The sequence below is a fragment of the Haliaeetus albicilla genome, chromosome 2 (assembly GCF_947461875.1).
Source record: "Haliaeetus albicilla chromosome 2, bHalAlb1.1, whole genome shotgun sequence".
NCBI classification, from domain to species: domain Eukaryota; kingdom Metazoa; phylum Chordata; class Aves; order Accipitriformes; family Accipitridae; genus Haliaeetus; species Haliaeetus albicilla.
In genome coordinates this window covers 29,983,103-30,008,378 of record NC_091484.1, presented here as the reverse complement: position 1 = coordinate 30,008,378, position 25,276 = coordinate 29,983,103, and the positions used below count along the sequence as shown (strand labels likewise).

Below are 25,276 nucleotides of genomic sequence, written 5' to 3'. Positions count from 1 at the left end.
ATTCATATTCTCTCCTTCCATGCTACTTGGCACAGTGGGGAGATACTCAGGGATACAGTCCTCTGGCTTCAAGGAAAGGTACCCAGATGTGGCAAAGCCAGGAAGAGCTTAGATCTGTATTGCAGAAGAAGTCTGTCTTAGCGCCATGGTGGAACATGCTCAGCACAGATAGGATTTCCTGGGCATTTAGATGATAAAGTCAAAGATGTCTCAAATAAGCATATCAAACTGAATTTTTTGGAGAGGCTTATAAGTTAGCTGAATTTTAATGTACTTTTGTAGGAACAGCAAGAGATACATGCTTAGTCTAGTGACTTCTGTTCCATATTAACATGGGGGGTAAAAGGAAAGGTCTTCAGAAAGCTTGAATGGGTAAAACCCCATAGTTCTCCCTTACCCTCAAAGCTACAAATTTCTGGATGAAATTTTCTTGCTGTGCATCTCTGTAGATCTGAGGTAGACATCCAGCATGCAAAATTTTATTCCAAATGCATTTATCTCTGAAAATGTATAAGCAACTGAAAACAAGGTTTATAATTAAAAATGTCAAGCAACTTCAGTAATCAGCAATGCTAGATGTCCTGCCTGTATGGAGAAGTATATACAAATGCTGGAAATTAATGTATAAGCACACATCCATTCCAGCTGCTATCATTCTTTAGTAATGAGTCTTGCCAATAGGACAGTTTTTATGAGGGTAGCACATAAGCAACAGCCTATTGGAATTAGATCTGTATGTTCTTCCTGAATAGCAGTTTGCAGAGCCACATTGTTGTATCTCTCCTCTGATAGAAGCTCCTGGATACTTTTATTTTCGTAAGGCAAAAATGGTGTGATTTTGTCTGTCTTATGCTCAGGAGTCTATACCTGAAAAATTCCTGAGTAATGATAATGAGTCACAGTGCCGTCATGGGTAAGCAGATGCATGTCACTTCATATGAACAGCATAGTAGTAGAGGTGGATTATACAAAGCTAGACCCAAAATCAGTGTAGTAAGGAGCATGCAACACTGAGGGCTCCCAACAAGTGAAGCTAGGACAGAGGAGACTGGCCCACTGACTATGAGGATTTATTACTAGCCATTAGTTATTAGTGTACTAATTTACCATACTACTCTTGTGGTGGTTGGAGGCAGGTAGCTGCTGAATCAAATTATCATGCAAAGGAAATAAACGTGAAAGTCAATAGTAGAGAGTATCCGCAGATCACAAATAACAACAGAACAAAGAATCAATGATATAATAAATGATATTAATCAGCTTTCCTATTATAAAGGAGGTAACTCTAGCCCTGAACATGCAACCCTTGTGAAGCAGTAGCAGTCTGACAAAACCATCTGAAAATGAAATAAAATTACTAAGATCATCTAATCTGTTCTTCAAATATCAGTTACAACTACAAGTACTGAAATACATTATTTATTGTTGCAGAGTTAAGGTTATTTGAATGTTCTAACTGTGCATTTCTGCATCTTGACAAGTTTGGATTTTGGGGTTAAATTTAATCTTGATTAGAAGTTTTCTGGGTGTTCTACTGCTTGGTTTTGAGCTATTACAGTTTGCTTGCAAAGCTTTGTGCCTGAAATTTTTGATATGTACTGGTCAGCCTTAATTCCTTCTCCAGGTACTTTTTTCTTTCTTGCCTGGAAGCATTATAATAATCTGAAAGGTGAGATTTTAAAATCTCATATCTCCCAGTTTCTCAAAAGAAGTCTTTTAACAGTCTGTTCACATGTGTTTGCACATTTTAGAGCAGGGCAAGGAAAAGGTCATCAGAAAATTGGAAGAAATTCTGCAACTGGGATTAAAGAAACGCATCTGTTTAGGCCTTGTTTGGTTTTAAACTGTTAGTTGTCTAAAAACTGAGGAGCCTTACGGAAAACCGTAGGCGGTTGTGATACTAAAGAAATACTGTGAGCAGATGTGGTTTACAGCTTAAGGAAATACACAGTCCATAGGTGGCTGAGTGGCAGACCAGCTTGATGGCTGTAGTGTCACTGTTGCATATTGGACAGGCAATTCCTGGAACAGGCAGGTTTTCTGATACAGCACAATAAGTAAGAGCCATTATGTGCATGGAGCAGCAGCAGCTATACATGATGGAAATAAACAGTACCGTGTATCGATGCTGTAGATACAAACTAGATTTGCCAGTAATAACCTTACCTTTCATCTTCATTGTGTGTGTTAATTCTTTGCTGACAGGGCAGGTGTAGTATCAGGAGAAACTACCTAAATTTATCTAAAAGCTGTTGATGCTTAGGGAAAGGCTTGCGCTGGTACAGGAGCATTGCGTTTCAGCTCTTTGGGTTGCACAGTTTATCTGCTTTCTCTATACTTCCAGCAGTATTCAAATAACAAGAGATGGGCACTGGAGGCAGCAGCAGGTGGAGAAGGGTGGTCAGGCATGAGAGGTGGACAGGACGTACACTTGTGCACTGGGTGTCGCAGGTAGCTGCTGATAACAGCTCATACATTGTGCTCCATGCTTCATGAAGCTCTTGGCGAGAGGGCGCTTTTTTCTCTTTCTTCTTCAGGTTTGACTTTCTTACTCTTTCCTTCTCTGCCTTTCCTTGCCTTGTTTCTTTTTCCCTACTTTCTTCTCATTTATTCAGATTTAGACAGTCCTAGTCTTTCTCACCTCTCCCTGTCCCACACTCTGTACAGTGATTCTCTTCTAATCTCAGACCTGTCCTTCCCTCAACTTCGACATCGATGCCCTTGCTTACTCAATTCCAGTACTGCAACACCTCACTTAAACTGCCTTTAATCTCTCTCTGTTTTGGTTTCCTATTGTAATTCCTTGTCCTATTTTTTTCATATGCCTCTCCCAGTTTCCCCATGTATTCAGTCAGTTCTTCCCTCCATTGACTCCCTATCTCCACTTTGACACCTTCTGTCTCCACTTCCAGAGATCACCATGGCTACTTTAATTCAAGATGGTCCTGTAGCGATCTGATTATAGCACAGTATCATATGTTTATTCCACTTCTGGGTCCTCTCTAGGGAAAACTTTATGACTCATAACTTAATTGCTTCACTCCTTGATTTGGTTCATTTGGTTCCCACCCACTTACCAAAAACAGCTACCTTTTCATTACTGGTTTTTGACACCTCTCATTTTTTATGCACAATGTTTGCCCAAAAGAGCAACAACAGCTCTTTTAGTAATAGACTGAATTGATCACAAATGACTCAGTTTTTAAGACTGGCATTACTTCCCTGAGAGGTTGTTCAGGGCTGAGAAATGCTTACCTAATGCCTAGTCACCTCTGCTATTTAATTGAGACAAAGACTATCACGGGAGTATATCACAACCAGATTGTGAAAGTGTCTCAAGTGTATCACACACTCCTATCAAACACCAGCTGACACTTCCTACCTCCCCCAAAGAATATCATTTTGTGTTTCCTTGAAATACTTGTTAAACTGAAAACCCTGAACATCCTAATAAGGGAAACTGCTTAATCCTGGCAGTGCTTCTTTTTATATTTGAGAGAATAAATCCACCTTTAAGTGAAAGCTAAGCCTCTGAGACCAGACTAGTCTTAGTAAGTGAAGAGCAAAGGATTACAAGAGCAAGTGAACTTTTGAGAAGAGATTTAGGGCAGTTTTGACACCTCTGAAGGAATGAGGAAGATGAGTAGGAATGGAAGTATTTTAAAGGGAAAGGGTATAAAATAAACCAACAGGAGCAATAACACTCCCAGGAAAGAAGAATGGGTGGATGAGGGGAACTACGACACCTCTTTGAGGTTTTCAATCTTCAATACCTCCAGCTGCAATTCATCAGCAGACCCTACTAGATTTTATCTCCTCCCACTTCAGTTTAGTAGGGAGTAGGGTATTTTCAAGGGCTGAGATTGTAGAGGCGGTATAGAGTATTGCCAAGAAGAGTAACGTTCAGCTGGTAAATTCATTTTCCAGTTAATTTGCAAAACTGATTTGGTAACTGAGATAACTCAGGGCTTTGATAGAGAAATAATTTTCTGCGGACTGGATTTTTTTTCTTGTGAGAGGGATGAAGCTCCATGGCAGAGTTGTTCTTTGGCAAAACTCAAACTTCTTGGAGTTTTTCTCTGAACAAGGAGTGGCCTCTGTGGTGTCCAGGGATGAGCTACATCTCAGCTCCTCTCCCTTCACCGTGAGCGTCCCTGCTATGTGGCCCACAGAGGCGCTTGCAGGCTGTGGCACAAGGAGCAAAAAAGAATTGCCCCTCCTGTTGCCTGGCTCTGATTACCCTACCCGGGCTTTTCTTTCAAGCAGCTGTATTTTCTGCACCTGTGATAGTTACAGCAATGGATCTGAGCATAAAACTGGGGACTGTCTTATTTATGTCAGTGTGATGGAAGGCTGTAACATAGCCATGGTATAATGGAGATACCAAGCCTGGTGTAAAGGGAATACAGTGCTGTTTTGTTCTTAATCCATGAAAATTGTTGAGTCGTTTGGTAATTGTCATGGGCACAAGTATTTCTGAGCATCTTTAGACATCTCATCTCTTGGAAAATTTATCAGTCTAACTGCCATTTATGCTAATTGAAACAAGAATTTAACCTCATTACTTCCTGACTTTAACATCACAACTTCATTACCTGATCCAGCGAGCTGCTACTCATAATTACTGAGATGAAAAAACCATGTATTTGTTTATAACTGGGCATTAACTGGGCAACACTTGCTCCTGACCTGTGCACTGTGCCATGTAGCTAGGGCAGCAGGACAGAGTTAAATAGTCTCCTTTATTCCAGAACAAGCTAATCAGCAAGACTACAGTGCAGACAGCCCTTATAACTACATATTGCGTACAAATGCCAGCTGGATAATATTCAGGTTAATTTATATCACTGCTTTGCCTATATTTACAGTGCTCTCTGTCTGCAGAGGCAGTGGTACCAAGCCGGTGAATGTCTGCATGTGTTTTGGAAATGTCTCAGAGGTGATTCAGGAATACAAGAACAATCTTGAGATGGATTAAAACATTAGGACTCTGTTGAAGTGTAAAACATAGCACCAACAATGTTATTCTGAAAGGATGGCTTCCAGCCAAAAAAAGCCCAACTAGGGTCTAAGTGGCATTTTTGCACATAAAGATACTGTATGTAACTTTGCAAGCTTTATACTTTTAAAAGTTTTTTTAACTTAAACTTTTAAAAAGTTTTATCTATCCATTGACAATAACCATTTTCCTAACATTTTGCTGTCGGATCTGCTCTCTGAATGAAACTCACTGCCTGATGGGTGTCTCCACCTCTGCCGCTGTTTTGAATTGGGTGTGACACCTCCATCTCTCTGGTTTGCCTTCTTGCCAGTTTGCATCTGTATGTGGGCAGTTTGATTTAAAATTAAATTAGAAATAGTAGTTGTGTGAAACTGAGAGGAATCTTCAATACCCGCATGGTTCTTTCCAAATACATGTTCAATCATCTTAGTAATCCTTTGTCCTTGAAAGCAGTACTAATATCCAGAATACCTACATAAGGATACATTCCTTCCTCCTTCTGTTCTCTCTGTCTAATACTTGTAGTTTAATTAAATAGATTCTTTTAAACCATAGTTTCCCAATGTACGTGGTAACTGATTTCCTACTTGTCAACCTACAGCGAGATGTCCTGCTGTGAGGTCTGAACATTGTCATACAGGCTAGTACCTGAAGTTACATTTTATTAACTACATGAGTTAATAAAAATAAAATAAAATAAATAAATAATAAAAAAACCCTTCTCTTTATTCTAGCTCTTAATGTTCCATGCGAACTGTAGCTAGAAATCTCCAGGGGAGAGGAAAATTAAGATTTGAATAATTGGTGAGAACTGCATGTTTTAGCTATTGTGGTATCCTCAGCTTTTGCTGTCTTCTCAGTGAGTAAATGAGTTAGCTGCTGAGCTGTTAAAAGTCCTGTAGAGAAAATTGCAACGTGAAAATTCAATCTGGACTTGCAGTTTTTCAGTCCCAGAAGCTCATCCAGCTTTTTTGCTGCCAAAAGAAAACAACTGCTGCTCCCAGGTGCAACAATGGGGTTGCTTGCTCAGCTGCACTGACACCACAAGTAATTCTTTTGCAAATTAAACCCCAGGATGGGCAACAAAGCCCCTTGTGGAGGTGCTGAAGGACTCTGTAGCCTGTTCCACTTCTCATGGAATGCTGTGAAGTAAAAAACACACATGTACACGTCTGTCCATATATTGGGAGAGGCATGTATTTTCACCATGTGACCAGAAATGTGCCTCTGGGTGCCTGATGAAGAACAAGCTATGGGGAGGGAAAATACAGTGGCAGATTAACTGCACTGGCACTGTGCTTCTCATTGATGGACTGCATGTCCTTGGTGCCTCCTCAGGGAGGAGTGCTGAGAAGCCACCTGGAAATGAGAAGCGCTTGAACTACTTGGGAACATAAGCTCTTTGGTTTTCGTTTCCCAAGTCACATTTGAAAGTTGGGAAGGCTTTACACTCCTAAAACTATTTTGTCTGTCAAAAAACAAATCAGGATTTATTTTTCCTCCTGTGTATCTGTAGGTGTCAGGGTGTTGTCCCACAAACAGGGTTTGTTTACCTGATGTGCAAACCAGTAACACACAGAGTCAAGGTATTTTCAAATTAATTTCATTGATGCACATGAATGGGTGCCTGTCTCAAGACAGCACACCTTTGTCTCAAGAATTCCCACATTTATATACTTAAGTAATACATATTAATTATTATTTCCCTTAATGATTGGTTCTTTCTTCTTTGTTTCTCATGTAAATTAGTGCACAGACTCTGTCTTCTTTCTTCATTGTCTTCTTTTGAGTAGGTCGTCAATGAGTCGGTGGTCACGATCTCCCCCGCAGGAATTACCTTTTACCCACTTCTTCCCTAATCTTGGCAGTTCTGAGTGGTTCTTCAAGATTTATTGACCAGACCACAATCTATTACCTTTTGTGACAAACGTAAAGCCTTATTGTCTAGTAGTTAGTTCCTGAACCCTAAATCATGTCTAGTTATTGTTTCTCTATTTTAAATATTAACTGATGGGGGCTGTACACAGGACTTTAGCAGCTCCCTGGTTGTTTCAATCATATTATGCCTACTAATTGATAACAAGGGTAAGCAATTCAGACGTGAGTTTTTGAGGGTCTCCACCCCTATTCATGTCCCCACATTTTGCTTCCACCTGGGGTGCTGCATGGTTTTTTGTGGGGGGGGGGATCTACCAAACAGCAGATCAAAGCACCATAATCTGTGGCCAAGGTTGCAGCTCTGAACATTGCATAATCTTTTGTCACAGCTGCACTGATTTCGCTTATTTTGTTACTGGTGTTAAAACAGCAATGCAATTTGTACGTTAAAACATTGGCATTCCTTTATTACTTTCTTACATAGGCACTTTAGTTACAGTGAGCGAAATTGTGGCTCTGCAAGCAAAGGTTGGTGTTTTCGCTGTACCTCAGCAGCAGCTGCAAAGCAAGATGTTAAGGAAAAACTTGATTATGAGAAGCACCTTCAAGTATATTATGGAGCAGCTGAAAATTTCCATGGCATTATCCAGTTAAAATTGCAAGATGTGAATGCTGCTTTTATTTAAATAGGCATTTTTCAGATCCCACAAACATACCTGTGACATATGTGCAGTGCATACCTGCTGTGTCCTAGCTGCATGTAGGCACATATCAACCCAGTTCACATCCTAGTTTACTATGGAAGAAAACTCCTGCCTGCAGGGTGTGCTTCAGCAAGTTACCAGGTCCAGGTGAGTGAGGGGGATTATGGCACATACTAGCAATTTGTATGTATTTGTAGTTACAGACTAACAGAGAAGCTGGCTGAAAGTTATCTTTCCTTCTTGTAGCAGACAAGAAGGTGGGTGGTAAGAGGATGATTGAACAAGAAGCTGATTTCACTTCTATGCCTTGACACAGTTATTGAAATCTGTTTTTCTCACTTAATCTATTTGTCTGAATATCAGTGCATGTGGCAAAAAGCAGCTCTGAGAGTCCAAAATCATGGTCGTGCTTGTGTTCCTCACCTAATTGAAATCTTCGAAAGTCAGTGGAAATACACTAAGATGGGGTCTCGTAGTACCATACTGTTTTCTGAAAAATGTTTTAATGTAGTAACTGTCAAAGCAGCTAATCTGTGTATATCTATGTCCTTGCTCTGACCAAGGCCAGAACAAATTGGTTCAGTGAAACCTGTCGGTAAGCAACTATGGAATCTCTTTGTCCTAAGGAAGTTTCTCACTTTGTCTGCACATTAGCGTTTGGTATGTCTGAACACGGAGGGTTTCTCTGTCCCTACTTTTCTTCTTCCTAATGTAGCTAAAGGATGCTCATCAGGTACCCTAAGGTCTGTCTGTTGTAACTGCTGCTCGGAAGAGATTGGGGTTTTAACCGTTTTAAGTCTCAGGAACCGAACTCTAAATTTCACTTTGGCAAAGGGGGAGATTGGAGGCAGGAGACATCCTGTCATGTCAGCCAACCTGGAATGAACCACTTGCAATTTAACTACTTGCCAGCCTTGTGCCTGTGAGCTGCAACTGATTGTGCAGCTTCTCCTTGGCAGTTCTTCTAATCTAAAATAATTCTCTTTTTTTTAGCTGAAACAAAGATCTGCTTCAAATACTACCATGGCGTGAGTGGGGCACTACGAGCCACAACTCCAAGTGTCACAGTGAAAAACAATGCAGCTCCTGTAAGTTATGCCAACCTGTATGTACCCTGCTGTCACTGTGCTATTTCTTAGTTTCCCTGCCTGCTTTGTTTACTTCTGTATGAAAACTGAATATAATATTTGCTCTTCAGTGCACTGTGGTACAGAGAAATGGGTAGTCTTTCAGTTAAGATGTGGGTTTGTACACCAACGGAATGTAGATTCAGCTCTCAATCTGTCACAGGTAACTTCTCTGATTTGGGGCAAGTCCCATGTCCTAGCTGTATCCCATACTGTAAAGTTATCTTCTCTCTGCTGGGTGTTGTGAGGCTTGGGTGATAGCTTTAGAGAATATGGGATCCTTGGATTGTAAATACAGCAATTGTCCAGAAGAGGAATAAGATTTTCCTATTTTAAGGTGCTTATTTCAAAATCAAGGTATGAGCAGTTTCATGGCGGCGCCTCTGAGTTCCAGGAACAGCTATGCTGTGACACACTCCCATCAGTGGTAAGAAGTGGGCATTCAGGCCCGATCTATCAAAGTACTGAAGATCATTTTTGACAGATTGAGGTTTCCTTGAGAGCAATTTTGATTTGCTAGAGCTTAGCAAAGCTCTGTGGCTCAAATGGCTCTAAAAAGCTATGTATCTTGCCTGGTTTTGGAAAATTTGATCACCCTGAGGGTGAACCATTTTTTAGAAGCCTGCAGAGAGACTTGCTGACCTCCAGAGCTTGTCTGGCCTTGCTGACAGAGTTCCACTGCCTGCCAGGCTTGTCTTGGCAGAGATCTGCATGAGCCGAGGAGTTTTAGTCCAACCAGCATTAAAAAAGGACTAGCTCAGATGTTGTTTAGTCTGGAAGATGAGTTCAGGAAAGAACTGTCTTACCTGTGGGTGTATGTAGGTTCCAGTGCACATCGCTGAAGCTTACTTCTTTAAACTTTGGGATTTTTTTGTTCGGTTTGTGGGTTTTGGGGGTGGGGTGGGGGTGGGGCATGGATCGGTTGGGGTTTTTGTTTGTTTGTTTGGGGGGGGGGTTGTTGTGGTGTTTTGGTGGTTTGTTTGTTTGTTGGTTTGGGGTTTTTTTTCGAATGGTCCCAAGTTAATATTTCTACAAAGGCTGAAAAGTCTCCCATGCTGTGTGCTGGCTGTGTCTGATTGCACCAGGGCCAGGAAGGATTAGTTTTTTCACCCTTGACCCACGTAAAGACTTTCGGTGGTTTCTCTTTGCCTTCTTTTGATGCACACAGTAGCTGCAGACTGGATGCTGGGTAGGGGCTGATGGTGTGTCTTTTAGGAATAAAAGGCATTTATGTCTTGATGTGCCTGACATGCTCCCAGTAAAGTCATTCATCAGTTTCAGAGCCTGGAGAGTTTCCTTCAGCTGTCATCAGAGGAACAATATGATGGGGCCTTCGATATCTTCATTGTGCGGGGTGCTGAAAAGTTCTTTTTAGCCTGTAGTGAATTGGTGTCTTGTTGACTCAGGACTTGCTGTTCATTTCCTTGTTATCATCAATTTGGGGGGACAATCTGTGTCAGTGATTTAGTCCCAGTCTCCTCTGAAAGGTAAGCCAGCCAACCAAGACAATAAATACAAGTAGGCTGAGAGATTAGAATAATTTTTTTGCATGATTCACATCCACATCTTAGACATGAGTTTGAACCAATTAAGCAAATTTTCCAGGTCTGGTATGGAAGGGTTACTCTTCATTATTAAGTATCAGCAATATGTTTTAAGTTAATAGAAGAATGTGCCTGTGCCTTTGTAATATGCAACTGTGTAATCTCTCCAAGTTCTTCAGTTGAGGCCCTTATATACATGGGGAAATAAAGCAGCCATTCGCTTTCAGCTGAGCAGGACTTGTGTCAAAAAGAAAATCCTCTTCATGCAGTACTCATGGTCTTTGTAGAGATCAGATGAGAACCACCTATTATGACCTTCAGCTGAGTATACTGTAAATGACTGAAAAATAAAATATGATTAAAAGTGGTATCAGATAACAGTTTTCCATTTGAGGGCCAAACTAGTGTCCTTGGAAGTAGCATTCTCTTTACATCGTCTTTTAATTTTTCCTGCCTTTCTGGGTTGCAGAATAGCCTGTGTGGTTTTTGCCAGTTTTCCTTTGCAGACCAGAGAGGCCAGCAGTGTTGTGGGTGCAGCATCAGTTTCTCTGTTGTTTTCTTTTCATTGTTTTGTTACGTGACATAAATATTTGGTGCATTGTAAGGCAAATACTAAGTGAAGACAACAAAAGCAAAGGAATGGCAACAAAGGTTATGCAATACGAACCTGGATGGAACCTTCTGTATGGGTGCAAGAGAAAAAAAAGTGCTACAGATTTGAAAAATTTAGAGAAAAATATTGGGCTGATTCTTGCCTGTGTGAAGGCTTTCAGCTAAGTATGATCCTCCAAACTCCAGTCCCAGCTGAAACCATCAGATGGCTTTCTCCATCTAGCTCTCTGCAGTACATGTCCAACCTTTGTTACTGAAGTATTTGAACGTTTCACAGCATCCTGCACCATTGGCAGGTGGTGTTACTCTCACTGCACAGATGGGGAAGGGGATAACAAGGGATTTGCCCAGCCCTAGCCTTTTCTTACTTCTTGTGTGCCTCTGCACTGGCTGCTGGGGCACAGGTAATGTCATGCAAAGTGCAGACATTACCCTTAGAAGTGCAAACACACATAGGCACTCACCTTTTGACTGTGATTTCACTAATTTCAGTAAGGATGAATTCCAGACTTTTTTTTTGTTTGTTTTGAGTGGAAGGAGAGAGGGAGAAAGCATTCAAGAAATCACAAAATGAACAGCTGTATCTATTTTAAAATGTATTTTTTCTAAATAATGGCGTGGAACAATGATCAGAAAATTCTTGTCCAAAAGAAGCAGCAAATATTCTGGTTTGTACTTTGCTCATCCATTATCATCCAGAGAGTAAATGCACAGCTTTCCTTATCCGTGTTGCCCATCCCTTTGCAGTGGCTCCACAGTGAAGTGTACTAGGTGGGCAGCCCTATCTCTTTTTTTCCTGTGTCTTGAATCATAATCTGAGGACAACTGAACAGGGTAGCAGTAGCTTGTTTTATTTTCCTCTGTTCCTCTGTGTGATCAGTTAAGGGCAGTGACAGTCTAGTGCCATGCCTATAGCTCATCTGATGTCCCTGAGAACTCTTAGCCTGGTGAGACTTGACACACAGGGCCCTTAGTGATCGAATTGGATGCATCAAATTCCTCAGCTGTTTTCATTGCTCCAGTGATTCAGAGCACTGCCCCAGCATCCCAGGCATGGCATTTCTCACAGTACCAGCAAAAGCCGTGGTCCTCTGACTGCTGTGGCCTGGGTGCAGAGAGGGGCTCTGCTCAGAGGGAACCTTCTTCAAACCCTGGGGCAGGTTCTTGCACATCCTTTCTGCTGGAAGAGGGAATCCTGTGGTCTGTGCTTGGAAATCTACCCTCTTTTGCAGTCAGTAGGAGTTTTAGCAGCGGCTGTGGGACCTTAGCGTGTTAGAAGTAATAGCTTTGCAAGGAGAAAATCTCAATAGGGATCCTGCTGTGGGTATAGGGGCTGAAGTTTTTTGAAAAGCTGGTTGCCCTGAACGAAAGGGAGTTTTGCCATTGTAGTGATGGCATCACAAATTCACCCTGAAGCTTAGGCTGTCAGTAGGGGGACAGAGGGAACGAGGCTTTGTGTATTTGACACAAGCAAACCTTTTCATTTGGCACAGCTTGGGAAAAAGATCCAGAGCAGGTGTCCTTTGAGAGGCAGCGTTTGAGGACAGGTGACCTTCTGGGGACAGTGTTTTCACAGCTAGCACAGACTCATCTGCAGCTGATGCCAGAGCCACCCAAGTGGATTCTGTCTGAGCCTCCGGGTGCGTGGTACCTCCCGCAGCGGGGGCAGCAGCTGGCATATTGGCTGTTCTGTGCGTGTCCCGTCCTGTCTGTCAATGAGACCTGCAAACACAGATAACCAGCAGTATCCTAACACCATGATTTAAAAAAACAACAACAAAAACCCTTCATTGTCTGACTGTGGTTTGCTGCAATTGAAAAGGAAAAAGAAGCTGGAAGTAGTCATGCTGGGAGCTGTAAGCAGTTGCCAATCTTGTTCATGCACTGCTAAGACCATCTTTAACTGGCAGTTAAAAGGAATCCTGCTTCCAAAGGGGAAAAAAAGTTGCTGTGTTAGTTGGATGTCTTTGGTGCTTTAGGCTGAGTAGCATCTCACATTTCTTGTATTATGAATGTTCTGCTCCATCTGAGTTTATCTCCTTACACTGTAACCCAGTTATTAGAGCTGCCTCTCCTGCTGATTAGGATACCCTGCAGTTCGTTTGTCGGTAAAAAGTCCTGTCACATTTTATCACCTGTGAATTGTCAAGCTTGAATATCTGGGAATGAAGGGCTGTGCACTTTGACCAATTCATACATGGCAGGAGCACAACCATGAATTTGGGATAGTGGATAGGCCTGGGGGTAATGGCAGAAAAATAGATCGCCTGCAGTTCTGGAAAAAAGGAGCATCCTGGCCGGCTTCTTTTTTTCTGGACTAGTCACATCCTGAAAGCAGTGTTGCTTATGCACAGTAGTTTATACTACTAAAGCATAAGCATTATTATGGTATGGATGAGCAGACAGTTTTCTCAGTAGAAAAGAACATTTTTCTAACATCTGGAACATGCCTCTATTTGTTACTCTTCATTTATTCATAATGTTGTCACCACGAATTCATCATCAGACATTGTTGTAGAAAAACAATACAAGTTACAGCAATTAATTCTAGCAATAGAAAAGTGTTACCTTGCTAGTATGAAAATTATTTAACCTGAATGGGGCTCTTTTGCAGTAAAATAAAGGTGACATGAGAACAGCATACAGAATGAAAAAGAAGAACCTTTTCCCCTAAGAGTTTATAGCCTAAAAAGATAAATTGGATACATCACAATTAAAAGGCAGTAAGTGGAGAATCAATGCTCTAGCCTCAGGACAAATGTCTTCACTAAATTAGGAGCATTCACTCTCTCTGTATTAGATGCAAAGAACCATGGCTGATCAAACCTCTGGAGCTTTCGTGCCACAGTTCCTGTCTCATAGATCATGATGGCACTCGTCAAATATGCTTAGCATCGTGGGGAAAGCTATGTAAATTGGAGCTAATTATTGAAAGAGACCTTCTCTGTGTTGTGTTGGTGTGGAAATGCTGCCTCAGCTGTGTTTCCCACAGCAGGAATTACTGCTTGATAAGCTGCTGCCATTTGGTGGTGACTAATCATTCCCGAGGACTTCCTGCTGCAAATATTTGCATTACGTGCTGTCACGTCAGAGCGTGGGCTGCTGAGGAGTATTTGATAATGAAGCATTCTGCCTCATTTCCATGTATGTGCTGCAAGCCAGGATTTTTTGAGTGTGGGCACGTACAGGCAGCTGTATCTCTTGTTCTCTCCAAAAGATGGATTTAAAAATCTGAGCTCTGTGTTCTTTTTCACTTTGTGTCTTATTCTATGATAGGTGAGGTTTAAAACTGTTTCTGGGGCATTGCTATGTAATAAATCTAACAGTTTGATTCTGAGAGTGTAAGTATAATTATACTTCAAGAAACAGCATAAAGAGGGAGCAGGAACTTCTAGGAGTTTCTGCACTGTTCAGCAATTGAGGTTAAAAAAAAAAGTTCATGGAAGACACTACATCAGGCTGCTGCAATTAATCATGGTAATGAATGCAAGCCGGGTAGATCTTTAACAAGTGCAAGTGGTGTACCTTGAAAGGCTCAGCATTTCCAGGGAGGGAAGCAGCACTTCTCTGGAAACTAGTGTGCTTTGGTGACTGGGTATTTGTCAGGACTGAGCAAGAGAATCCCCTTTCCTTATCTTGAGAGGAAAAGTAGTCAGAGCTCCCCCAACTTGCAGCTGCCTTCTAATGCAAGGTATGAAGTAGCATTGTAGTACCACCTATATTCAACCCATCCCTGTATACGTCTTCTCCTATTTTGATTACCTGTGAAGGAAGGAGTCATTCAGGAATGAAAAAGTTGAGGCAAAATGAGCAGGGGAAACGACTAGAAATACTCACTCAGCTGGAAGGAAGCATAGACTCCAGCAGTCAGATACAAAGTGCTCTCTGCCAGGGTACAGTCCTTTTCCAATGTAAAAGAGCATCTAACAGAATATATATATATGCTAAGAAACAATTGCTGAAAGAGAGTGGATTCCACTGATTAACCATTCGAGGTGAATAATTCTGAAGAAAGTAGCTGATCCATAAACTGCAGGAGGAAGTTGATCCATGTAGGCTTCTGATCAATTGGAAATATCCACCCATTTTTGGTTTTCTCCTGATGTGGTGTTTCTTTCACAATAGCAGCAATGCTGTCCACATCCCACCTGCCTTATATGCTCATACGTTGCCACTGGGGTGGGCTAACATCGTGAAGTGATATAGCATGAGAACTAAGTCTTTGAATTTAAAGAAACTATCACATTGACTGGGGAGTTGCTTCATCATTCTAATGTAAAGTTCTGCGTGTCATTGGTTTTCTGTAAGCATGCAAGGAGCAATTTGGTCACTTGTGTACAAAAGAACATTATGGTGTCTGGAGTTAAGAAGGTGTAATGGCTCACAGTAAGATCATTAGAGGTAGCAGAAAGAAATGTAGTAGTACCTCTTAGTAGGGAATTGGCAAAGATTTTACTATGTGCATAGGAAGCATTAGCACCTTCATGTTACAACATCCTGTGTGCGCTCATTGTACACTTGTTTTGAAATGTTCTAGAGAGGTGAAGTTAAAAAAGAGAGCAAGGAAAGGATTACGAGTAATACAGAAAGGTTTTCATTAATACTCTGTTGTTTTCAACACTTTATATTGTAGTATTGCCTAAAGCCTTAATCTAAGGTTGGGCTCCAGGGCAGTAGGTGCTGAATGGATACGCTAGCCATTACACGAGCTACAGCTAACACACATTCAGAGGGAAGGGTTTCCTGGCAGAATTTGACCCCCCTAGCTACAAAATACAAGGGAAAGATTTCTAATGTGAGAACAACCCTGAGCACATTTGTTACAGCTGAAAAATGTCATTAATTCATTTTTTCACTTCCGTTTTGCTTCATTATAAAACCATGGTAGTGTTTTACAGCCTGATTTGGCGATACTCGGTTATGTTCAAGCATACTTACTCACATGAGCAGCCTCCTAATAGTTGCACAGTTGAGCCCTTAGTTCAGTGTAATTACATTTTTGGTTATGCTTTTCTATATCCTAATTAACACTGATTCAATGAATTTGAAGGTTAATGACATGTCCAAATGATTTCTTATTGCCACCTTAGTAACATGGGTGCTTTTTCAGTATCCAGATACATAAAGACTATTGTATTTACACTGCAATTATCCTGTCATGTAGCGAGCACTCCATTTATATGAATTAGTGGAGTTGGAAAGCATAACCAGGGTGTAATTGGTCTCTGACTGCAGTGTAACTATAGTCACTGTGTTATAAATAATAACCTTTTCCTTCCTTTTATTTCCTCTACTCAAATTTTAAATTGGGATTGTTGGCAAGAGATTTTCTTTGAATATTAAGAAAACTTACTTGCACTGAAGGGCTCTTCTGAGTGCACTTCAGTAATGCTGGCTTTTACAGTCCTGATTCAGTAAAGATGCAGAGCATGTGCTGAAACCCCACTGCCTTTACTGGAAATGTTTAAGGATTTTCTTCCACATTGGCAGAATCTTTCAAAACGGTATAGAACTAGCTAGTTAGTCACTTCAAGCAGCATTTTCATTATGACAGATTTCAGATACGTCAACAGCTAAAGTGACAAATGATCCACTTCTGTTCCCTATCTTGATACTGACTTTTCAGCTCGGTGTGGTTCACACTCCTATCACCACCCGTTCATAGATTTACACCACTTATGAGAGGTAAGTGCTCAGAATTTATTATCAAACAAGCACAAATTGAGCAGGGGAGGCACAAACAATTTTCTTTGTGAACATCAGCATTGATTTCCTGAGCAATAGCCTGTAACTCTCAACATACCGATATGTTCTTTTTTATTGTTCCAAGCCAGGAGGAATGTCTCTGCTTTCAGCACACAGCTGTTTGCATATTTAAATATTACTTAATTTTACAGTCTTCATAATTTCCTGAACTGTCTGTATGAAAGACAGAGGTGTAGTGTATATTGGATCGCCATAATGAAAGTTTAAATACAAGCACCTAAGATAAAGCTTGGTGCCAAAAACCGGAACGGATTGGAAAAGGCTTCTAATGCAAGAAATGAGCCCAAAATACTCTTCAGTGCTTTTTCTGCACTAAATCACCTGCGTATTTCACATGCATCTTCAAGGACTGCACATCTAGGAGAGACAGGAAAAGAGCCACCTGTGTGGTGTGAGTGCGATGCAGGGCAGTGTGTCAGCACGGCTCAGCATAGCACTTCTTTTGAATGCGGTACTTGTCACTGAGGAGGGTGTTCAGCACACGGGCCATGCTGCTTTGAAACGATCGACACAGAGTGCTGTGTCAAACCGTGAGTCTGCACGTACGGCTGATGCATTGAAAGCCAGTCCCTTTTGCATCCTGTGGTGAATCCAGGTAATATACTAGAGCATGAAAGAACTAGTCCTATATATCAAATGTATCCCTGGCAGAGTACCAGACACTCAAAGCAGAGAAAGGCTGTGTGCCTCTACAGGCAGGGTGGCTGGGGCACGTGTCCTGTTCAATGCACTGGAGAGTGGAATGTGAGTGATGTGAAGTGGAAGATGCAGAGGTCCTGAACCTTCTTTAGTCCTCTTTGACCAGTGCAGGCATGCTTAAGCACCTGCTGGCTTCACACATAATGCACTGCTGTAGGCATAGCTGCAATGGATTTAAACAGGGAAGAGATGACATAAGAAAAAGCTGGCATCTGTTAAATAATTAAGCAAAATAATTGTTTAAGTGTTCATCCATCAGACTTTTTCCTATTGTGCTAGCCCGAATGTGCAGTTGTGCAGTCAGAAAAGCAGAGCGGAAACAGAACAAAAAGGAGGGTTAAGGCCACCATTTCTACATGTCCCATTAAAATGTTGTCAACTTCTTGCCCTCTCATGGACTCTAATTAAGCAGTGCTAATTGTGGAGCTGTTGAGCCATCCCTAGGTATCACTGGCTGCAGCCTACTCTTCACTTTGCAGATCGGTTGCACCAATTTTGGGCTTCTCCATATTGCCCTAGTTTCTTTGCACGTGTTTCAAAGAAAACACTTGGGTCAAATTTAACCTTACTAGGCATCTGATCCTGTATGAACTCCTAAATGTAGATTTAGAGTGGCTTAATTAGCAGACTTGCAGTGCAGCACAGAGTTGAAGAAATAAAGGGCATGACAGATGGGAACTGGAGTGATTTTATTTCAGCAACACCAAGAAGATCATTACACAAGCCATTTATTTGTTAATGGGTTCAATACATGTCTGGTATTTCCCAGCCACTTGCTTTCTGAATGTCTCTTGTTATGGTCACATAATAGCTATACTAATAGTCTGCACATCATATTACTCCCTTCTGTAGTTTAGTAAATTATGGAAAGATCAGCGACTGTTCAGCACACTGCACTAGTATAATCGTCTACGCTTTGGCCTTTTACATTCTTAGCATGCTCCCTCCTGCATCTGGTCAGATTCATGAAAAAACAGAGAAGTTCTTGAAATTATACAGTGGGTCTGAGGGCAGATATTTTAGTTTTGTTGAAGGAAGAAGGAAGGAAGGAAGGATGTAGACCTATGGGAGTGCACTTCAGAGGTGAAGGTGATAGACTTCTGAATGCAGCACCTCCTGCTTCCTCCCTTCTAGGAGTTACCTGCTGCGATAGGGCATGAATCTGATTGTGAGTCAACACCAGATAAATTACTAGAGGTAGTTTAGGCTACTTGACACACCTTCCCAGCATGTATCAGTTCAGAAGTTACAAAAAGATTTGCTTTGATGTTGCTTTACAAAATAGATTATTTCTGCCCTTTCCCCCTGCATTTATCAGTTTGATCTGTTGTTGTCAATTTTGTACACATTGGCCTAAGTCTCACTGGGTGCTTTAGAGGCCTGCTAATGGATTAAAAAAGAGAACGTGGTGTTCTAGCCATTCTTTGTGTGTGTTTGACTATTATTTAGTGAAAGCACCATTTATACTTGGCACAATCTTGATTTTAAAAAAGTATGGTTTTCAATCAGGAACAGAAGGAACAGGAATGCTGCCAGGGTGAATCCTCTTCAGTATCCAGCTAGTCCAACACCCAGGACCGCAGAAGCTACAAGAATCCTGCAGTGCATGGGCATGAAATCCTGTAGGTCAAATTGTGTGCATGTGCAGTACTGCCTGATGAGGTATAAAGAGGAAGGGGCCAGGGTTTGGGTTTCTGTGCTCCTTTATGTTTCTCAGACTGCTTACCCACATCGTGACTTTACTGGCCTTAACATTTTCACCAGCTGCACTTTCTCAGTGTGCCCTGCATAGGCTGTTGGAAAAACTTGTGTCCCTGTTGCAGGTGAGGTGCTTGATGGCTCCAAATCATTGCAGCGGGGAAATAATTTGGGGCTTATCAGTTGTATGCTTTCTGTGTCCACACAGTAACAAATTTTTCCCTTTAATTGCAAGAAAAAAATCCTTGCTTTCCCCAGTTTTGAATTTACTATTGTTCAATTTTGTTGTCATCTTCCATGTTCCAGGATTAGTGAAGATGGAGAGAAGAAGCTCTTGATCTGCCATCTGAGTACCAGTTAGCCTTGCTTATAGCTTCACTATGTTTCCTTTTACTCAAGTTCTTCTAAGATGCTTTAAAAGCATGGCTATCAGCTGATGCATGATTCTGATCTGCATCTTCTCTTGCACTGTTTTTAATATAAAATGAGATTCTTCTTGAAGGCATAAGCAAGCGTTTTCATGACCTCCAATACCCTCTGGTACTCATGAGTTGAGGAAGTTCTTTGTGTGTTTATGTAAAAATATGGGAAGAGAGAAGAAATTTTGGTTGTGGATGACAACCACATGGTTTTGTGTAGAATTGCAACTGAGGTGGAAGACTTTTGAAGCAGGAATCGTGTTAATTAACTAAGAAATCTGAATCAGTTGGGATGAGATGTACCAATTGCTGTATCTGTTGAACTCCATGACCCAGGAAGTAATTTCCAGTCCAGTGTTTGTGGGAGGTCATTGCATTTTCATCAAGATAAGAAACCTGTGTTCTGGTGGTCATTAAAATCATACTGACACTTTTTCAAGACTAGCTGAGTTAATGCATGAATTCTAACTATTCAGATTCTAATTTGGGTAATTATGATCCCTCTTTAGTACCTGCAGTTTCAAGTGAGGTTAGCTTTTTTCGTGTCTTGTCCGGCTTTGTTATATAGCATTGCTGTTGGACATCTTTATGTTTCACCTCAGATGTGGGTGGCAATGTGTTACCTCTCAAGTATATACTAATTAATGTTTTCTGAAACGGTTAGAACTTCAAGTGAAAGTTGTTGTCATAGTCTTTAATCTGCTATTAATTCCTATTAGCTGATGAGACAAAGCATAGTATTTATGAGCAAGTATTAGCCATGCTGAAGAGCGCTGTGGCCAGGTTTCTGACTGACCTGTCCATCAGGAAAATTAGCATACTAAGCCATGGTCATTGGATTAGAATAAAGAAGAAACGACTCATGTTGAGGAAGGAATGCAAATATTAGCTAAGAGACAACTGTTTGTGTGGATAAGCCTTCTAAAGAAGTTGAACAAATTTTAAAAGGTGTACAGGGAAAAACATTAACTCACTGCTTATTCAAAGCAATGAACAAAATCCCAAATGACTCTTTAAGAGCTTACAGTGAACAAGGCAAAATAAGCAGATGGAGCTGGGGCAGTGTAGGAACTTGTTTTGTAAAACTCTTGCAGTAGCTCTGTGATGATATGAAAATAGGACATCAGGAAAACTTAGTAAATACAGTGGAATTACCAGCTTATGGGTTTGTTTTTAAAATATCGGTGATGTTTGTAAGAGATTAAGTGATTTCTAAAAGAACGTTAGGATGTGTTTTGGGTTTGTGTGGTGGGGTATTGGTAGCAGGGGAAGGGCCTCAGGAGTGGCTCCTGTGAGAAGCTGCTGGAAGATTCCCCGGCTCCAAGTCGGACCCGCCACTGGCCCAGGCCGAGCCCATCAGCGACGGTGGTAGCGCCTCTGGGAGAATGGATTTAAGAAGGGGAAACCTGCAGTGGAGAGGGGAGTGGGATAACACCTGTGCAGACACGGAGGTCAGTGAAGAAGGAGGGGAGGAGGTGCGCCGGAGGAGGTTGATGCCCCTGCAGCCCGTGGTGAGACGGCAGGCTGTGCCCCCTGCAGCCCATGGAGGTGAGTGGGGGAGAAGATGCCCACCTGCAGCCTGGGGAGGACCCCACGCCAGAGCAGGGGGATGCCCCCGAAGATGGCTGTGACTCCATGGGAAAGCCCACGCTGGAGCAGTCCATGCCTGAAGGACTGCAGGCTGCAGAAAGGACCCACGCTGGAGCAGTTCATGAAGGACTGCAGCCCATGGGAAGGACCCAAGCAGGACAAGTTTGTGAAGGGCTGTCTCCCATGGGAGGGACCCCACAGTGGAGCAGGGGACGGGTGAGGAGTCCTCCCCCTGAGGAGGAAGGAGCAGCAGAGACAAGGTGTGGGGAGCTGACCCCAACCCCATCCCCTGTTCCCCTGTGCTGCTGGGGGGGAGGAGGTAGAGAAAACCAGGAGTGGAGTTGAGCCGGGAAAGGAGGGAGGGGTGGGGAAAAGGTGTTTTAAGATTTGGTTTTACTTTGCTTTATCCTGTTTTGATTTGATTTGTAGTCAATTAAATTGATTTTGCTTTTTCCCCAAGTTGAGTCTGTTTTTTGCCTGTGACCATAAGTGGTGAGTGATCCCTCCCTGTCCTTGTCTCAACCCACGAGCATTTCTTTATATTTTCTCCTCCCCATCCCACCGGGGCCGGGGGGAGGAGTGAATGAGCGGCTTTATGGTGATTTGTTAGTGGTTGGGCTTAAACCATGACAGGATGTCAGAAGCTTGTCTTACTTCTTGATGGTGGTGTTTTGTGTAACAGTATCTGCTGCTGGGTCTGTCCCAGACATGCTGCCAAGTGAAAAGGAAGCTTAATCTGCAGGGATAGATGCTTAAAAAGGTGTGGCTACAGTTTTTAAGTCTATTGGTGTAGATCATGGTAATCTGAAAGTCAGATCCACTGAAGTAATAGAGATCTTCCTGCCTATTCAGTGAGTCTTTCTCTCAAAGCCCAGGTGAACTATTGCACAAATATAGGCTAGATTCAATTTGCTTGTCATTAATGTTGTGTTTCTCTGCCTGTCCATTTTAAATTACTTATTTTGCTATAAGACATGATGCTTTGGACAGCTGCTTTGGAGTATAATGCAGATAACTTATAAGAGTTGAGGAAAATTTGGGTTTTATTTCAGAAAAGAGCATGGAGGCTTGTCTGGGGTCTCTAGGGACTCTTGATGCGCTGATCAAGCTGTCCTGTGCTCTGTGTTGCAGTCAGTACTGTACCCTGCAGGTTTACAGATGTGAGGGAAATGTTTAGGACACACAGATGAGAAATGAACTGAATATATATCAGTGGTGAATTTGCTGTGCAAATGCAAAGTATAATTTTACAAAGCTTTGATGCGTAGTTGAGAACACTGAGAAATTACTGGGTAGATGTACAAATTGTAAAGTCCCTGAACCACCCACAAATCAAACACAAGTTTTATTGGAATCACATATTCCTAAGGTAAACGGTGCTGCGTTCCCTGTGGCCAGCTGGAAAGCTGACACAGTGGGAGGAAAACAGGGAAATAAGTACAAGTCCTCTTCTCCTGTCCACACATCTGTATCACTTGTATCTGAATACAAGCCACGGTGTGAACTTAAACTGGGGGGGGGGGGAATTGCATCACTCAGCATCTCTCTCAGCATCTGTCATGGTTTAACCCCAGCTAGCAACTAAGCACCACGCAGCCACTCACTCGCTTCCCCACCACCCAGTAGGATGTGGGAGGGAATTGGAAAAAAATAGTAAAACTCGTGGGTTGAGATAAGAACAATTTAATAGAGCAGAGAAGAAGAAACTAATAATGATAATAGTAACACTCATAAAATGAAAGTAGTAATAATAGGATTGGAATATGCAAGTGATGCACAGTGCAATTGCTCACCACCTGCCGACTGACACCCAGTTAGTCCCCAAGCAGTGATCCCCCCACCCCCACTCCCCCCAGTTTGTATACTGGACATGACATCACATGGTATGGAATACCCCTTTGGCCACTTTGGGTCAGCTGTCCTGGCTGTGTCCCCTCCCAGCTTCTTGTGCCCCTCCAGCCTTCTTGCTGGCTGGGCGTGAGAAGCTGAAAAATCCTTGACTTAGTCTAAACATTACTTAGCAACAACTGAAAACATCAGTGTGTTATCAACATTCTTCTCATACCTAGCTCAAAAACATAGCACTGTACCAGCTACTAGGAAGACAATTAACTGTATCCCAGCTGAAACCAGGACAGCATCTTTCAGCAAATTTCAGCAACTAGCATCCCCTAACACGGCTGTTTCAAGCACTGGGAGGATTTCTTTACCTCAGAGCAGCAGCCAGAAAAACAGCCAGACATGCAGAAGGAAGGAAAAAGGTCATAAAACCTGCCAAAGCTAGATCTGGAGCCTGCACTGAACCTCTCTGTGTGCAATTCTGCAATGAAGTTTCATCTCTACTGGAGCTGATAGATGTCGTCAACTTTAGTCCTGATTGGATTTTCAGTAACAAAGGATTTCCAGCACCCAGTGTAAAGGGGAAAAATAACTTACTTTTCTTGAAATATCTTCCTTTTGTTTCCTTGTCTGCTTTACTTAGTCCTGGTAAGAAGGGGGGGTGGTAGGAAGATTTGGGGAGAGAACAACATTATTGTAATTTCACAATGTATGACCCTTTATAAAAGTAATCAGTACTTAAAATGTATCCTGAAATAACCCATACCCTCAGATAACCTATATAAAATCAGCAGACATGACTGCGGAGATGACTCTGAGGTGAACTTGCACACATTTATAACTTGTGGATTTGTAGGTAATTTTGAATGTTTGTGGCATAACTCACAGGTTATTTCAGTGGAAATACCCTAAGTAGGTGAAAGAGCAGGTGGTGACTGAAAGCTAAAAAGCTTTTCAGCAACCCAGCACACATCAGTGCCTTCAAATATCTGCCCTTCGAGTGTAGTGTGCATGTATGTGCTTGTGTGTGAAAGTGTTTGTACATGCCCGCAAGCCCTGTCATAATCATGTCATTCCTTCCACCTAGCTGCTCTTTTTTTTTTTTTTTGCTTCTCATGTTTTCTACTATTACTTTTCAGTTGTGTATTTCCCATTTTTTCTGCTGATGATTCAGCTTTTAGGTTTATGTTGTATCTGAATCTCAAGTATAGCTTGGATTGCCTGTACTTAACTTTTCACACAACCCAGGTGATCCAAAAATATACCTGTAATGTTATATCAGGAAAAGGTTATGATCAAAGACAGCTAAAAAAAGAAAGAAGCATAACAATTTATATTCATCAAGAGACAGACTTAATGCTTCACAGTGATCTTCTAGGTTTACATTTCCTGGTTTCTAAGAGCTCGACAGGATAATCGTGTTCCCTTAATGTAGTTTAGCTGATGGAATACAGTTATATTGCATATTTTTCTAAATCACTTTTGCTATAATTATTACTTCTATGAAAGATTAAGTACGAAAGATGTTCAAGTGGGAAAATCAATGTAGGTCAGCATGTTATATATCAGCAGATGTGCGTAAGAATATTTCTTTAATAGAATTTTGAACCCTTTGTTCGTTTTTAATCCTTGAATCTCTTGAGAAGCACTTCCATTAAATATCTGGGGTTTTTTTCCCAGCTAGCTAGCTGAGTTCTCAGACAAGCACATTTCCATCCATACTGAAAGCATGCAGCCCCTCCCCACTCAGTATCTCCAGTTTAAAAGCAGGCTTAAATTCTTAGATATGTAAAGTCTGATGGAGAGCAAGTAAATCGTTCTTACACAGTTCCCTTTTTAACTCAACGGTCTGATTTTTATTTACAGTGAGGCCCGTTCTGCCCTTGTGGCAATGCAGTAGGACTTTATGGTGAATATAAGTATGAACCACGTTAATTAGACTGTATGTTGATATTCTTAGCAAAGGACCACCAGCATCACTCATGCTACCTAACTAACCCTGGGCAATTGTTAACGTTTAGTTCACAAAATGTATAATGAACTATATTTCAGGTACCAACACATTCATGACTTTTTGTCTAGCAGGCTATGACTGTGCAAGGACTGTGATTCCAGAGGTGAAGTGTTTGAGGGCAACCAATATCTGTTTCCATAGAGCTGATTCAGCCATATGGGAATAGTTAAGCCTAGTACTGGAAAAGTCTGGAGGTGCAACTAGTTGTCAGGAAACCCTGGTGTCCTAGTTTCAGCTGGGATAGAGTTAACTGTCTTCCTAGTAGCTGGTACAGTGCTATGTTTTGAGTTCAGTATGTGAAGAATGTTGATAACACTGATGTTTGCAGTTGTTGCTCAGTAGTGTTTAGACTAGAGTCAAGGATTTTTCAGCTTCTCATGCCCA

The 25,276-nt window shown here is 41.7% G+C and overlaps 1 protein-coding gene across 7 annotated transcripts in view; it reads left to right on the top strand.

The window, feature by feature from the left end:
- HECW1 (HECT, C2 and WW domain containing E3 ubiquitin protein ligase 1) overlaps positions 1-25,276 on the top strand; it is a 359,806-nt gene that overhangs the window by 213,668 nt on the left and 120,862 nt on the right. For all 7 annotated transcript variants that reach the window (XM_069812200.1, XM_069812217.1, XM_069812185.1 and 4 more), the window contains one exon: positions 8,578-8,672. In XM_069812200.1, coding sequence (XP_069668301.1) covers positions 8,578-8,672 — 95 coding nt within the window. The remainder of the gene's footprint in view (positions 1-8,577; positions 8,673-25,276) is intronic.